Source organism: Salmo trutta, chromosome 34, assembly GCF_901001165.1.
Source record: "Salmo trutta chromosome 34, fSalTru1.1, whole genome shotgun sequence".
In the NCBI taxonomy this organism is placed as follows: domain Eukaryota; kingdom Metazoa; phylum Chordata; class Actinopteri; order Salmoniformes; family Salmonidae; genus Salmo; species Salmo trutta.
Genome location: NC_042990.1, coordinates 7,479,994 through 7,495,557, shown reverse-complemented (window position 1 = coordinate 7,495,557; position 15,564 = coordinate 7,479,994). Strand labels below are relative to the sequence as shown.

The 15,564-nt window shown below is 44.5% G+C and overlaps 1 protein-coding gene across 2 annotated transcripts; it reads left to right on the top strand.

Annotated features, from left to right (window-relative positions):
• Nucleotides 1-936: 936 nt before the first annotated feature.
• On the top strand, nucleotides 937-14,250 carry LOC115173435 (PR domain zinc finger protein 1). 2 transcript variants are annotated; one of them, XM_029731492.1, is made up of 7 exons: nucleotides 937-1,116; nucleotides 1,784-2,095; nucleotides 4,825-4,944; nucleotides 7,087-7,330; nucleotides 9,150-10,063; nucleotides 10,171-10,299; nucleotides 12,323-14,250. In XM_029731492.1, the coding sequence occupies exons 2-7, from the start codon at nucleotides 1,928-1,930 to the stop codon at nucleotides 12,884-12,886; spliced, it is 2,139 nt and encodes a 712-aa protein (XP_029587352.1). In that variant the 5' UTR covers nucleotides 937-1,116; nucleotides 1,784-1,927; the 3' UTR covers nucleotides 12,887-14,250. The 2 variants fall into 2 exon arrangements, with proteins under 2 accessions (XP_029587352.1, XP_029587353.1); XM_029731493.1 differs by lacking the exons at nucleotides 937-1,116; nucleotides 1,784-2,095; nucleotides 4,825-4,944 and adding an exon at nucleotides 6,593-6,706.
• The last annotated feature ends 1,314 nt before the right edge of the window (nucleotides 14,251-15,564 follow it).

Here is a 15,564-nt window from a genome sequence, read left to right as displayed (position 1 = left end):
AACAGCAATGTGATGTCACAGGCACACTAACTTTGTTACCACATTTGTGTCGATTCAATTGACAGACTTGGAAAATTCAGATTTCCCTTTCTTTTCAGCTTTCTTATGTTATTTTCCTGTCCTGGTTAGTGTGGAACTTAAGTGACCTAACTCTCTAAACGGGAAATTTGTTCAAAGTAGTTGAAAGTAGACTGAGACGAAAGGGAAGCTCATCCGTCAGGTGTCTAAGGCACTGGCCAAGTCTCTCTCTTCCTGTCTCTTCCTCTTTGTCGTTCTCTCGCTCTCATGCCATGGGCAGGTTTTGTGTTTGTGCACGCATGGCTGAACTTGGATGGTTCTTCTGACACTCACCCTCTGAGCGTATATAAGACTATTGAGGATGCTTCCCACCTCTGTGTTTTATTGTGAATCCAAATAAAAGATCTCAAGTGTGTGTGTATCTGTGTCTGTGTGTACATGTGTGTTTGCACGACTGTTTAGGGACCTTTGCACCTAAATGTTTAATTATGAATACAACAAAAATGGTATGTGTGTCTGATGTGGGGGATTAAGGAGAGCAAGATGTTGCAGGCCAAGATGTAGGTCAAGGAGAGGGGCTGAGGAGGTTGTACCACCAGACCAGATTGCTCGTTAAGGGCCAAACCAAGCAAAAGTCTATCCGTGTGTTTTTCAGTGGCCACAAGCCAGCCACCTGCTATTCCTTTATTCATTCATTCAGATGTCTTCCATGGGCTGTGGGGTGTTCATTTGGGTGTGCGCATGTGTACGCGTGTGTGCATGTTCGCTTGCGGTCAAAAGTGTACATTCATGCCATTGTCCAAAGCCACCAGTTGTGTGTCAGTTGGTGCACGTCCAAACTAATCTCCTCAGTCGCATGGCCAACGGCAGCTTCTCATTGGATGAGAGGACGGGGTAAAAAGCCTGGCCCAACGGTGTCTCAGGAGTTTTGGTGTCAGAGGCAAAGTGGGCACGGCACGGATACCCAAAGGATGTTACAGGGAGGAATTCCTGGGAAAACAATGAGAGAGTGACACGGGGAATAGTGGAAGAGAAGTAAAAGAGAGGAAGTGATGACCTAAGCAAAGAGATGATGATCCCACAACTAAATGTCTAACAGTAAGTCAACTGCTTCCTATTTTGAACACGTATGACATCCACTGTTTAAGAAGGAAGTTGTTGATGCAGTATATCAAGTAAAGTAATTGTGAAATGTTCTGTTTGAATCAATGTTGAGTGAATGGACAGTGAACGAACAGCACCGAATAGACTTGACCCCTTGGGTCTAATTGAGTTTGGATTGGGACAATAGCTCATGGTCAACAACAGTGGTTGCGAAATGGAGATGACTCATTCACACTTACTTGATGGACTGGGATTTGGATTTGATGATCCGTGGCGACATTCAGAATAATATTTGGGCTTGGAACATGTTCAATATTTTTGCTGGGTTGAATGGAAAATCTGGATAGATTTTTTGGTGAAATGACACATTGACTTGATTCACAGTTTCGGTATTGAACAAGAACTTGAGGATGTTTTGGATGAATTATATTGATTATAATTTTGTCATCCATTTCTGCTCCATGGATTATATTGACAACTGCAAACATTGTCCACACCTCATCATGCAGTGGGATTAAGACAGTTTCAGTCAATTCAAAACACAGCGCTTATCAAGAGACAACCACTAGTGACAACAACAAGCAAGGCAAATGGATGCCACTAGTGAATTCATGCAAGGATAAAGCAGCATAACACCCCTTCTCTCCCTTTTCTCTTCCAGAACTCTAGCTTTAACCAACATACCTAAAGACGAGGGTCCAGCCCTTAAAGTGAACCAAATTATCACCAAAGTAACGCCATACCAAGGCACCCCAACCAAACCAAGTCCAGTGAGGGAGAGAAAATCAACACAAAGAGTATCAAGATGAAGCTGGAGAAAGCCCCAGATATGAGTGAGTGGCAAGAGGACGACTTTGCCCTCAACTGCACCTACATCGTCCCTGACCAGATGTCAGACCCCAGCATTGGCGTGCCTAAAGCCATGATGTCCATACCCCGCAACCTCACCTTTGTGTACAACACAGAGAATGAGGTAGGAACTTGACATAATACAAATCACATTAAGTAGCATTTCTATGTGCCAGATTTAGAAAGCCTGATGGGAATAGAGTACAAGTGACATGTCTGTGCATTGACATATTCTGTGATACACAATCATTTTTGGTTGGTCTGTCTATATGCTCATGTAGTTTGTAGAGAATAATGAATGTCTTGCATACTCTATCAGTCTGAATTAATGAATGAAATATAAATTCATCTGGGACAGCCAGAAGTCAAGGATTGTGTTAGGTGCAAGAAAAAGTTGCTCCATTCCATTCCTATGTCTGGTCTGTTTAGTGTGTCACAATGGCCAACTCGTGGGAGCTCGGGTAAAAGGCCTAAACCGCTTTACTGTTACCATGTCTCTAGGTCAGTGTGACAGTAATGTCTCTGGGTCCACACACACACACACACACACACACACACACACACACACACACACACACACACACACACACACACACACACACACACACACACACACACACACACACACATACACAAAATCCTAAGGCTGTGTGTGTCAGGAAATCCACTTACTGGCTTGCTTTATAACCCTATGACTCACCTGAGAAGGTATCTGCCAGAGCATGAAGTTTGAGACTGAGGGTATCCTAAAGTGGACACCATACTAGAAGTTTTCTGCAATATTTGCTGTAATGAAAAGTGACCTTGAAATTGTGGTAGAAAAGCCACCTCTTTCTTCTTGAAAAACAAAGGCCACCGTTCTCTCTAGCACACTTCTCACTTGGTCATTCTTCACTTTTCCTGTGGTTGAGTGAGCATACTCTTCGTTCCTCTTTGTCTCAGTCTTTTCATTCTCTCTGCTGCTTTTTCTGCCTAGGCCTGCGAGGTGTGAAAACTGTGGTTATGAACTCATGTTGAGGCTTTATACGACTTTGTTAGTCGCCTATCCACCCTCACAAACACAGACATCAGCCAAACCAGATGCAGCGTTTTGCACAGTGCAAGACTTCCCTTTCACACCAAGGGGTGGTGAGAAGTCTGTTCCTGTTTCACCAGGAGGCAAAGTGACCCTCAACTCTACTGCGTCCTTGCAAGAAAGACAGATACAGTACTTGCACTTTTCAAAGCACATCTTTTTTATATGTGTCTCACTGAAACACACACATGTTAACTACAACATTTCAATGTTCCAGCTTGTCTTTTGGTAAGGTTCTCTTTCGTCCTTCGTAGCATCCCTTTCTATAACTGCACAATGGCAATTTCTTCCCTGATTAGTTTGAAATTGCTTTGGCAATCCATATGACCTGTGGCGTTTTTATGTCTTGTGCGCGTGTGTGTGTGTGTGTGTGTGTGTTTCCCAGCAAATGTCACAATGCCAGAGGTTGTGTGAGTCAGCAGGAAACGGACACGTAACAATTGAAATAAAAATAAAACCTATGCACTACCTATAGGGACATGTACTTAATAGTCCTTGCCAGACATTGTTTGTTACCAGTCATTGTTAAGTCATGGCGATTAACTGGGACACTCTCAGTTGTTCACTACGTTGTTATTGAGCAACAGAAAGAGAAATTCAAGTTCATTTTCATGTTACTGTTTTTTTGGGGGGGTTCCTTTTTTAGTTATGATGTACCTATTTTAGGAGAATATAAAGTAAGCTGATTTGAATTGGTTGTACCATACCTTCGTAACCCTGAAGCGTGCCGGGGGTGCGACGGCACACGTGGCAGATGGGGCGTGGGGTGCGCCAAGAGAGAAGGGCTGAGCAGTGAGGGAGGGGGGTGGGTAGGTTAAGCTCCAACGATTAACTTTCGTTTGGGGTGCTGGGCAGGCATCGTCACGAGCCGCATTTCCTGGCTGTGAGAGGACCTATTCTGAGCAGGGACAGCTAAGGGGAAGGTGGGAGGGAGAGTGGTGGCGTGGTCCAGTCAAGAAGCGAGCGACACTCCTCTCCTCCTTCCCCCCTCCCTCCTTCCTCATCTTCTTATTAACCTGGCTGAGCGGTCGTTAAGCAGCAGCCCTGTTGCAACTCATTCATTAGTCACGCTACACCGGGAACGCACAACATCCCTGTCACACCCGCTCTCGTCTCACCCTCCGTCACCCCCTGGCCAGGACGCAACAGATCTTCTCCTTCCCCTCCCTCCCTCTCTCCCTTCATCCCCCCTTCCTTCCTTCACTCTCTTCTCCTTGTCTGCCCCTCTTGTACCCATTTATCGCAGAACATGTTTCATTAATTGTAACTGGAAGTTTTGTAACTGAAAGATGATCTGAGAAGTATTATTGGTTCTCTCATTGTGTTTACATGTAAGGGCCAAGTAGGTAGACTAAGACCCCCACGCTATGTGTGCGTCCCACAGATGCTCCCTGCCAAGCTTGGGTGTCCACAAACTTGATTTGGAGACGACTTGTGCCTTATTCAAACTTCCAGTACATCCTAAAGAATTCCTATTGAAGTGTGAGTCAGGTTGCTATTCCTGGCCGTCAGGGCTCAAGGCAGAGAGTTCTACGATAGCTATTTCCCTGTTTCCTTGTCCCAGCTCTCATGTTAACTGTGGATGCATATTTTTCTTCTTTACTTCATGGGTGTAACTTTCGTCTGGTAAACTCTGACTCAGAGTGTAGATATTGAACACGTACCGAAAAAGTCCAGGCACTACAGAGAGACTGGTGAAAGTCATTCTCACAGTTGTACTCGCCAGCATGATTAGTAGCATGGATTAGTGACTGATGATGTATTGTCTTGTCTCCTAGGTGACAGGCGTTTTCAGCAAAGAGTACATTCCCCAAGGAACTCGCTTCGGGCCCCTGCAGGGTGACATTTACAACAAAGACAACGTCCCCAAACAGGCCAACAGGAAATACTTCTGGAGGGTGAGCAGGCAGAATAACCGTTCTGTCACGTCCTGACCAGTATTTAGGTATTATTTGTATTATATTTGGTCAGGACGTGGCAGAGTTATGTTTGTTTTGTATGGGGTTGTGTTATTTTTGTGTTCCTGGGTTTTGGGTGTATGTTTCTGAATTAGTATGTTCTAGGTTAGTTTTTCTGTGTAGGTTTGGGTGCTGGACTCTCAATTGGAGGCAGGTGTTTTTAGTTGCCTCTGATTGGGAGTCCTATAAGTAGGTGTGTGTTTGGTTTGTCATTTGTGGGTAGTTGCATTTCGCACTGCTGTTGTAAGTATAGCCTGTGAAACTGTCGGTCTGTCGTTCTTTGTTTTTCTTGTTTTTCTCGTGTTAACATTTATTTAATAAATATATATGTTGAACATGCAACCCGCTGCGCCTTGGTCCTCTCTACATAACGACAGCCGTTACACGTTCAAGTTCACACACACGGTTTGTTTAATCGTAGTCCAATTGTCCTCCTCATTAAAGTTCATAGTTCTTCCTATCTTACCTAACAGGATTCTGGCAGCAACATATGAGAGTTGGCATACTCAAAGGAAACAGGATTAACAAAAGTAATTATAACTTGCTCTCAGTCAGTTGGAGTTGTATTTACAGACATACTGTAAATACAGCCATGAAACCACGTGAACAAAATGATACTGTGGGTTCTAGGGGGGAAATCTCAATGCCTTATCGAACAACAGTCTATGGGAACTGTTTCTCGAAAGAGACGGGTAAAGAGATTTGACTACAAATTGGTCCTAGTTTTCTTCTCCAATTATTCTTAGAAGAAGAAGCAAAAGTGGTTAAACAGTTTCACACCAAGTCAGTCAGTTCCCATCTAAAAGGAAACCAAAATGCATTGCACAGAAGCCCAGAGGTATTCAGGGCTTTTGAACAGATTTTTGAGGAAGTTGTGGATCTTTACACATACGCAACTCTAGCGTCCTTCACAGTAACACTAACTGCTTTCCCAGAGCTCAAGTACCTTTCAACAAGTTTGACATACAGGAAGTGATTGTTAGTGACCCGTTCTCTCGCTCTCATACACACTTTCTTCTCATTCCCACACACCCTCGTCCCCTCTGTCTCCCGGCAGTGACTTATGTCATTTAGGAGTTTTCTCTGAGTCGTTTCCCCATTAGGGCTTTCTGTCCTACGTTTTCACCTTTCTTCTGGCATTTCCTCCTGTAAGCCAGACTCGTCCCGACCTACTACTGCAATAATGAAAGTCGGACTTGCCTTGAGAGTATGTCAACCCTCTCTCGCCGGGCAGATGTAGACATGCGTAACGTGTGTCTGTGTGCCTGTGAGCACATGCCAATATCTACAGTACAGTATGTGTGTGTTTGTGTGTCTGCCAACACAGCCACTGTACATTTCCTCAGGAGGTACCATTAAAAACAATTACAGTGCTCCCAATATTTAATACATTATTGAGAAGTTGAAAAGTGAGGAAATGTAATGGAAATGTGGAGGGTTGACAGTATTGTGATGTACTGTATATTACTGCATATTGAGAGAAACCCCCAACCAGAGTGAGAGAGAAAAAAATTGAAAAAAGCTCTTTGCCCCGCCCCCTCTCTGTCAGTATAATGTAGCAGCTGATAAAAGCAGTGACAGCGCTGATTTCACACCAGACAGTGACAGTAGCTCAGGAACACACACTCAGGACACAACACAAGTGGAACAATAACCAGCTCATTGGAAGAGGACATAGGAGACTATTCTGCCCATGGCAGAGGTGAACTATTCTTTCTCTCTCTCTCTCTCTCTCTCTCTCTCTCTCTCTCTCTCTCTCTCTCTCTCTCTCTCTATATATATATATATATATATATATATATATATATATATATATATATATATACTTTGATAACTGGTGTCAATGGCTGTCAGCTTAGCAACTCCGCAACTACAATGAATATTTCAGTCATCAGTGAATGCAACAAAGTAGAAATCAGTCAGATTACAAAGTTGTGTACTAACTCATCTACTAACGTGGTATGTCTGATGTTACGCTGCGTTTAAATACAAATGTGTTTGTGTGTGTGTGTTCTATTCTATTACTTGATTGTATTATTATTATATTGTATTCTAATCCCTCTCCTCTCTTTTCCCTCTCAGATCTATAACAGGGGGCGGCTATACCACTTCATCGACGGCTATGACATTCGGAGCAGCAACTGGATGCGCTACGTCAACCCGGCGCGCGCGCTGTCCGAACAGAACCTGGTGGCGTGTCAGAATGGACACGACGTCTACTTCTACACCATCCGGCCTGTGGAGGCCAATCAGGAGCTGCTGGTGTGGTACAGCCAAGAGTTCGCCCAGAGACTGTGCAGCCAACCGGGAGACGAGCTCAAACAAAGTGAGTACCATCTTTGATTATTTTTCCCTCCTCTCACCTGGTCACTCTCCTCGAGTCCTCCCTTTCTTAATTCCCCACCCTCTACTCTTCTCTCCACTCATCTTTCTCTCTATGCTCTCATTTAATTGCTCCTTCCATCTACTCTCTAATTCTCTCTTTTTTTTCTGTGACTACAATGCAGCGCTCTTCTTTGTTGTGACACTTGAACTCAATGACAATCTGTCAGTGGGTGAGAGGACAATGTAGTAAAAGACAGTCAGGTGGGACGAACACTGAGACAGTTTTCTTTTCATACCTAGAGCAGATACAAATGGGATTTAAATCTGTCTGCTCGATAAAATGACTCAAAAGTGAGCCCTTTTTTTTGGTCTGATCCGACTTTCATGATTGTTGTCTTCAAAGCAAACAAGAAGTATCTTTCTCATATTGAAAAGATCTCAAGAGTTTATCAGATGGTAGACAATGGGACAGAGTGTGACAGAAACTGTTTCCTGTCTTATTCTTTCTGGAGCGGGTGCCATTGTTATTGTCGTGGTTGGGTCATTTACTGTCAAAACACAATAGACGGCTGCACCTGCCTTAATGTAGAAGACACCTCACCCACACACACTCACTCTTTTTGACACAACACAGGGGAAATCTCAAAGGAAGTAGGAAAGTCTTCTCAACAATGCCTGGTAAAGTCCATGAGTCATAGTCAGCTGTATTTTCAGGTATGGCAAGGTGTCCATGCATTACATGACGAATAGTTTTGTTGTCAGAAACCCTGTAAGAAGACATACCCTATTACACTATAATTACATTGCACAGTCATTCAACCTGTTGACTAATGATGACTAGGCTACAATGACAACCGCGTTTACACAGTCCTTTTTATTATGTACTCCAGACACTTGGCAACCCCTGATAAAGACTATAGCAAATAGGCTAGGCCTCTAAGATTAAACATAAAAATATAGGATAAATGTAGCCTCAATTGAATTAGTCAATCCAATGACCAATTTCTAGGCCTAATAAATGGCTTACAATTTTTTCACTGAATAGGTTGGTACTGAACAGGTTGGCACTGAACAGGTTGGCTTTGAACAGGTGAAAATGGAAACTTCATGCCTAAGCTTTGTATTGTCACTCGAATGCATGGTTTAATTCACTATTGTAGCCTACAGTGATTTGACTTTGCCTTTAATCCTGGTTGTAAGGCAATTCCTGTTAAACAATAAGTCATGCGTCACATAAATCAACAACCGTTTTTCTATGACCACAAGGCAGTAAACAACATTTATTCTTTGCCCTGTGCCTATGGTGTGTACCTCGCGTTCCATGTGCACAGGCAATTCCTGTTTTTTACCACAAGGTTTCCAATTAAATGTCAGTAGTCTGAAGCCGCATTTCCAAATGTCTTTCTTCCTGCGGTTCGGAGAAAAATACGCTTGTAGGGTAATTCACACCTTGCGACAGAAACGTCCCAAAAATGAAAGCTCTTTGGTTTTACTATCAAGCCTACATGACACATACCCACATACACCCACACATTAAACACACACACGTTTCTCAAAATGAAAACATTACCCCCACTACCCCTTTGAAGTGTCATCTAAAAACTGAAAACATCATCTTCATTTACCATAAGAGGGAGTGCCAGGGAGGATGTGAGTGCGAGTGTGGTGTGTCATTAGTCACTTCTCACCTCATTAAGACTGTGAACTTTTGCATTTGTCAATCAGTACTCTCCTATTGAAGGAAGGTTTGAAGTTGTATTATTGTGTGAATTGGATAGATTGACACTACGTCTGACCTTGTGTCTTTTCTTCATCCATAGAACCCATATGCGGAGATGTCAGAGAATCTGAGTTCACCAAACAACTCCTACCTCGGCCGACCTGGCTCCTGGAAAAGAAGGACGATATGAAGGACGAGATAGAAGATGAAGGAGAGGAGAGAATCGACGTAGAGGTGCTGGAGAGAGACACTCCACCCGACACGCCAGACGACCAAATCATGGACTTCAGCCAGAAGATGGAGAAGGAGGAGGTAACCCAGGACCACCAGGGAGCCATACCCTCTCCTCAACCCGACCAGAGAGAACCCAACCTGGCATCTCAGGTCTACAATTTCCCTGAGCACCACCCTACTGCCCCCTCCCCGCACCGTGACCTTCCCCTCCACCTCCACGGGCTCTACAGCCATAGAGAGGGCCTAGTGTCCTCCTATCCCCTCTACTACCCCTCCAGACCCCTTCACTCCACCCATCAGCTTCTCCCCACATACAGCAGGCCCCACTACCCCCACCTCCTTCCCCAGTACTCCCCACCCTTCCCTGGGATGCTCCCCTCCAGAGGCCCCCTGCAGCACAGTAGCTACCTGGGTAGCGATGGACTTCCATACCCCTCCATGACCTACCAGCCTGGTCTGCTCCCAGTGCCTCTGCCCTACCCCGGAGCTACTCAGGGAGGGCTGAAGGAGAGGACCCCAAATATGTCACCTCCTCATGGAGCCCCAGCCACCCCAGAGCTCTCCCCTTTGCCCAAGCAAGAGCACCAGACGCCCCTGCAGTCACCCTCCGGCTGTGAGGAGGCCATGAACCTCAGCCTGGCCATGCCAAAGAGCAGCCCCTCGCCACCCGCTGCCCCTCGGTACAAATCCCAACCCTACCCCCTAAAGAAACAGAACGGCAAGATCAAGTACGAGTGCAACGTCTGCCTCAAGACTTTCGGACAGCTGTCCAACCTCAAGGTGAGGATTTCAGAAGACACAGATGGTCCTTTTGATTTCTTTGGTGGCCAAATCTATTATTGTCTGTCATTGTGGGTTCCTATCTAATCTATGCATTTTTCTTTTAGGTGCATCTGAGAGTTCACAGTGGAGAGAGGCCCTTCCAGTGTCACCTCTGTCAGAAGAGCTTCACCCAGCTAGCCCACCTGCAGAAGCACCACTTGGTCCACACAGGAGAGAAACCACACGAGTGCACGGTATGATTGTGTTTTGATCCGCTTTCTCCAGTCTACTTGACCTCTAGGACACACACAAGACACACACACACGACACAATCACACACAATAGACACAATCACACACACACACACACACACACACACACACACACACACACACACACACACACACACACACACACACACACACACACACACACACACACACACAACACACAACACACAACACACAACACACACACACACACACACAAACCCCTGCCCTGCCCCTGTGATACAAGGAATCCATTGGCTTTTGTTGAACACTATACTGTAACTAAACTCAGCAAAAAAAGAAACGTCTTCTCACTGTCAACTGCGTTTATTGTCAGCAAACTTAACTTGTGTAAATATTTGTATGAACATAACAAGATTCAACAACTGAGACATAAACTGAACAAGTACCACAGACATGAGACTAACAGATATGGAATAATGTGTCCCTGAACAAACGGGGCGTCAAAATCAAAAGTAACAGTCAGTATCTGGTGTGGCCACCAGCTGCATTAAATACTGCAGTGCATCTCCTCCTCATGGACTGCACCAGATTTGTCAGTTCTTGCTATGAGATGTTACCCCACTCTTCCACCAAGGCACCTGCAAGTTCCCGGACATTTCTGTGGGGAATGGCCTTAGCCCTCACCCTCCGATCCAACAGGTCAATGACGTGCTCAATGGGATTGAGATCCGGGCTCTTCGCTGGCCATGGCAGAACACTGACATTCCTGTCTTGCAGGAAATCACGCACAGAACGAGCAGTATGGCTGGTGGCATTGTCTTGCTGGAGGGTCATGTCAGGATGAGCCTGCAGGAAGGGTACCACATGAGGGAGGAGGATGTCTTCCCTGTAACGCACAGCACTGAGATTGCCAGCAATGACAACAAGCTCAGTCCAGTGACGCTGTGACACACCGCCCCAGACCATGACGGACCCTCCACCTTCAAATCAATGCAGAGTACAGGCCTCGGTGTAACGCTCATTCCTTCGACAATAAATGCGAATCCGACCATCACCCCTGGTGAGACAAAACCGCGACTCGTCAGTGAAGAGCACTTTTTGCCAGTCCTGTCTGGTCCAGCGACGGTGGGTTTGTGCCCATAGGCGACGTTGTTGCCGGGGATGTCTGGTGAGGACCTGCTTTACAACAGGCCTACAAGCCCTCACTCCAGCCTCTCTCAACCTATTGCGGACAGTCTGAGCACTGATGGAAGGATTGTGCATTTCTGGTGTAACTTGGGCAGTTGTTGTTGCCATCCTGTACCAGTCCCGCAGGTGTGATGTTCGGATGTACCGATCCTGTGCAGGTGTTGTTACACGTGGTCTGCCACTGTGAGGACAATCAGGTGTCCGTCCTGTCTCCCTGTAGCTCTGTCTTAGGCGTCTCACAGAATGGACATTGCAATTTATTGCCCTGGCCACATCTGCAGCCCTCATGCCTCCTTGCAGCATGCCTAAGGCACGTTCACGCAGATGAGCAGGGACCTTGGGATTCTTTCTTTTGGTGTTTTTCAGAGTCAATAGAAAGGCCTCTTTAGTGCCCTAAGTTTTCATAACTATGACCTTAATTGACTACCGTCTGTAAGCTGTTAGTGTCTTAACGACCGTTCCACAGAGGCATGTTCATTAATTGTTTATGGTTCATTGAACAAGCATGGGAAGCAGTGCTTAAACCCTTTACAATGAAGATCTATGAAGTTATTTGGATTTTTATTAATTACCTTTGAAAGACAGGGTCCTGAAAAGGGACGTTTCTTTTTTTGCTGAGTTGATGTGGGTGTGATGAAGGCGTCAGTCCTATTTTTATTTTCCTGGTAGGGTTCTCTCACTGAAAATAACCAGTCTAGGGTCATACCCTGCTGGCACACAACCAGGGAAGGCCCTGTCTGGCTGGCGGATAATATAGAAACCAGGAGCCTGGTCTCACCCAGTTGATCTAATGATATTACTATCACAGCATCATCCTATCCTGAACTCTCCTATCTATCTGTTCCTATTCATATAGGTGTGTGACAAGCGCTTCAGCAGCACCAGCAACCTCAAGACCCACCTGCGGCTCCACTCAGGTGAGAAGCCCTACGAGTGCAAGCTGTGTAGCACCAAGTTCACCCAGTACATTCACCTCAAGCTGCACCGACGCCTGCATAGCGCCCGTGACCGCCCTTACCACTGCCCGCTCTGCGCCCACGCCTTCCTCCACCGCTTCTCGCTGCGCATCCACCAGCGCAGCTGCTGTCCCGCTTCCCAGGCTCACGCTAACCCCCATGCCCACATCTGCGATCTGGTTGAGCGCTTTGACACCAGCCCCGAGGCGGACACACTGCCTGAAGGGGCAGGGCCAGCCCAGGTGGAAGCTGCAGTGGAGCGCTGGGTGGCTCGGAGCTTGGAAGGGCGAGAGGGCAAGGAAGACCAGAGTGAAGCCACCCTGCTGCTCAAGGCCCTCACAGCTGCCATTAACACCCCAGCTCCTCCCACCACCTCATCTCAAAGCCCTACTTCAGCGTATCAGGAGAGGGCTAGCGTGGTACGCCTCTACAACCGGCCAATGGTGAAGATGCAAGGGCAGTAGGGCAAAGTAGAGGGACCCTTGTGGGGGAGGGAATAAGAGAGACATTTTTAGGGTCTACCTCCTGAAAGAAGGCCATTTAATGTTGCAAAGCCAGAGAACAATCGATAAAGTTGTCGCCAAAAAAAAGTATTTCCCCAAGGGGAAGAGAGACTATTAAAAGCCAATGAGAGAGCAGCACCAAAACAAAGACCATTCCAAAGACATGGTGTTTTCTTATTAGCAGTGAAGTGCTCGCTAACTGTTTTCACTCAGGTTTACAGGTGTAATTTACATGCGATGGGTGAAAGAGTTTGCTGTACCCTCCTTTTTTTACAAGTGCTAGTCAGCTATATGTGTTCAGTTGAGTGATTATTTTAATTGTTTGCGTAATGTTACATGTCTTCATACTTCCAAGGAGGCGTATTCCTTGGAAAACCACTGTACTATTGCCAGGAACTATTGTTTTATTAGTGGACAAGTCTTTGTGTGTATTTATTTATTTTTGCTCAAAGGGCGGACCAGGGATCTTAAAACTATGTGAATGTATTTGCCAAAAAACAACAAGAATCAAAGAAAATATGAGGATAAACAGGTCTAACTTATGTAGCATAACAATGTTTTTTACTTAAATAGTGTATTCTAATGTAATGTAGCAAAATGGAAAAAAAGCAAACTTAAAGTAGTCAGAATGTTATAATGTTTCGGTTCGATGCAAATAGCTTCTCAGGACTTCCTGTGAGTCATTTAGCGATGTATTGGAGGTGCATACTTCTGCACAGAAACTTGCAAAAAAAAGAAAAAACTTTTGTTTTATCCATTTGTTTCTTTGTATTTTTGTATGTTAAAACATGTTAAGACAGTGCATTTGTATTTGTAAGACATTTTTAACAGTTCTGTTATGTTTTTTTCCATTGTGTTCCTGAATATATACGTATATAGCATTGTGTTTCTAGCTCTTTCTCTTTGATTCAGTTGTTATCTACCGACTGTCGATAAAGCTTTATTTCATTCGTCCTCCATACTGGTGGTAGATGTGAGCCAGAACCAAATGTACTGTAGTCTGTATTGCACATACCCCTTTACTCAGTCTGCTCCTAGTATTACTGTATATATGCTCAGGTAAATGGCTCTAGTCTCTTGTTATTTTACCAAAACTATCGACAGAAGTACCACTAGCACTGGAAAAAGCTCGGAACTAGATCCATGTGCACCAAGGTTTCTGTTACCTAAAACAAAAATGGTGGAACAGTTCTAACATTGTTACTACTCTGAGTGAGTCGTGAATCAATTTTTTTTTATATAAATAGATATTTGTCGTTTTTGTACAGTATTTTGATGATACTTTTATAGTAAATGTAACACATTAAACATATTGTTTCTCAAAATTGGATGTGTTTTGAATTCTCTTTTCTCTCTTCATAAATTCCATAATTGTATCTCCACGCTTACATGAACGCACACACAGACACCCCCTCACAAATCCCCCACATACTCTCACCCTCTCTTACTCATAACCCAACTCTAGAAAGTCCCACACAACCGCTTACTCAATACTCTTCTTTGAGTTCACTTTCTTCGACAATAGAGGAACTGAGAGTATGCACTGACGTTAACTAGAATCAGCATCACTTAACATCAGACGAAACTAATGGACTAATAACGATTGCAACATTGAATGTGGATTATGTCTTCTGAGAAGATGTCACCTTTTTGGATATTCAGCTCGTTTGAAAATCTGACAAGCTATTGTTATCACCTTTTCACATACAATTTGTAATCATATTTTAATTCAATAGGATTTCTATAATTACATCAGAGCAGAACATAGTTTGGAATGTTGATCAAGTACCCCGCTGCTGTTTTCCGCAAACACATTTTTAGATTTACGTGTGTTGATGACTGATGTGTTGATGACTGACTGAGTACTGGCACACCTGATGAAGGTGAAACACAATGTGATGATGAACCTCCCGACATTAAACCACACTTTCAGTCAACAAAACTACACCATAGTTACAGTAAGCTGAGCCACTACTATTACAGTAAAATCTCTTTATTTTTTTCCCTCCCTCCCGTTCTTTCTCAGGTGGTGTGTCTCTCCTCTCTCTGGGTGTTTGCATGAGCTATCTCTCTCTCTCTCTCTCTCTCTCTCTCTCTCTCTCTCTCTCTCTCTCTCTATATCTCTCTATCTCTCTATCTCTCTCTATCTCTCTATCTCTCTCTATATATAGCCAGCCAGTAATCTTCAGAATGTTTGGTATTCTTGCCAGACATAGACAATAAAGGCTTTTCTCACTACCTAAAAATGCCTTGATTACTTCGGAAAGTTTTTTTTGCACAAAGGATTTTTCTGCATTGTTCACTATTCTGTTAGTTTTTTTAGTCAGTCAATCTTTTAGCCTTCCAGTTGATACATTTTAGTCATTTTAGCAGATGCTCTTATCCAGAGCAACTTACAGTAGTGAATGCATACATTTCATACCATGCATTTTTTTTTGTACTGGCCCCCCGTGGGAATCGAACCCACAACCCTGGCGTTGCACACACCATGCTGGCGTTGCAAACAACATGCTCTACCAACTGAGCCACAGGGATGACCAGTTCAGCAGTCATCAAGTAAACCAGTGAAATACCAATGAAAAACTAGCTCATTAGCTGATCGAAACAGGGGCAATTTCCTGTTTACTCTTTAATTTCTT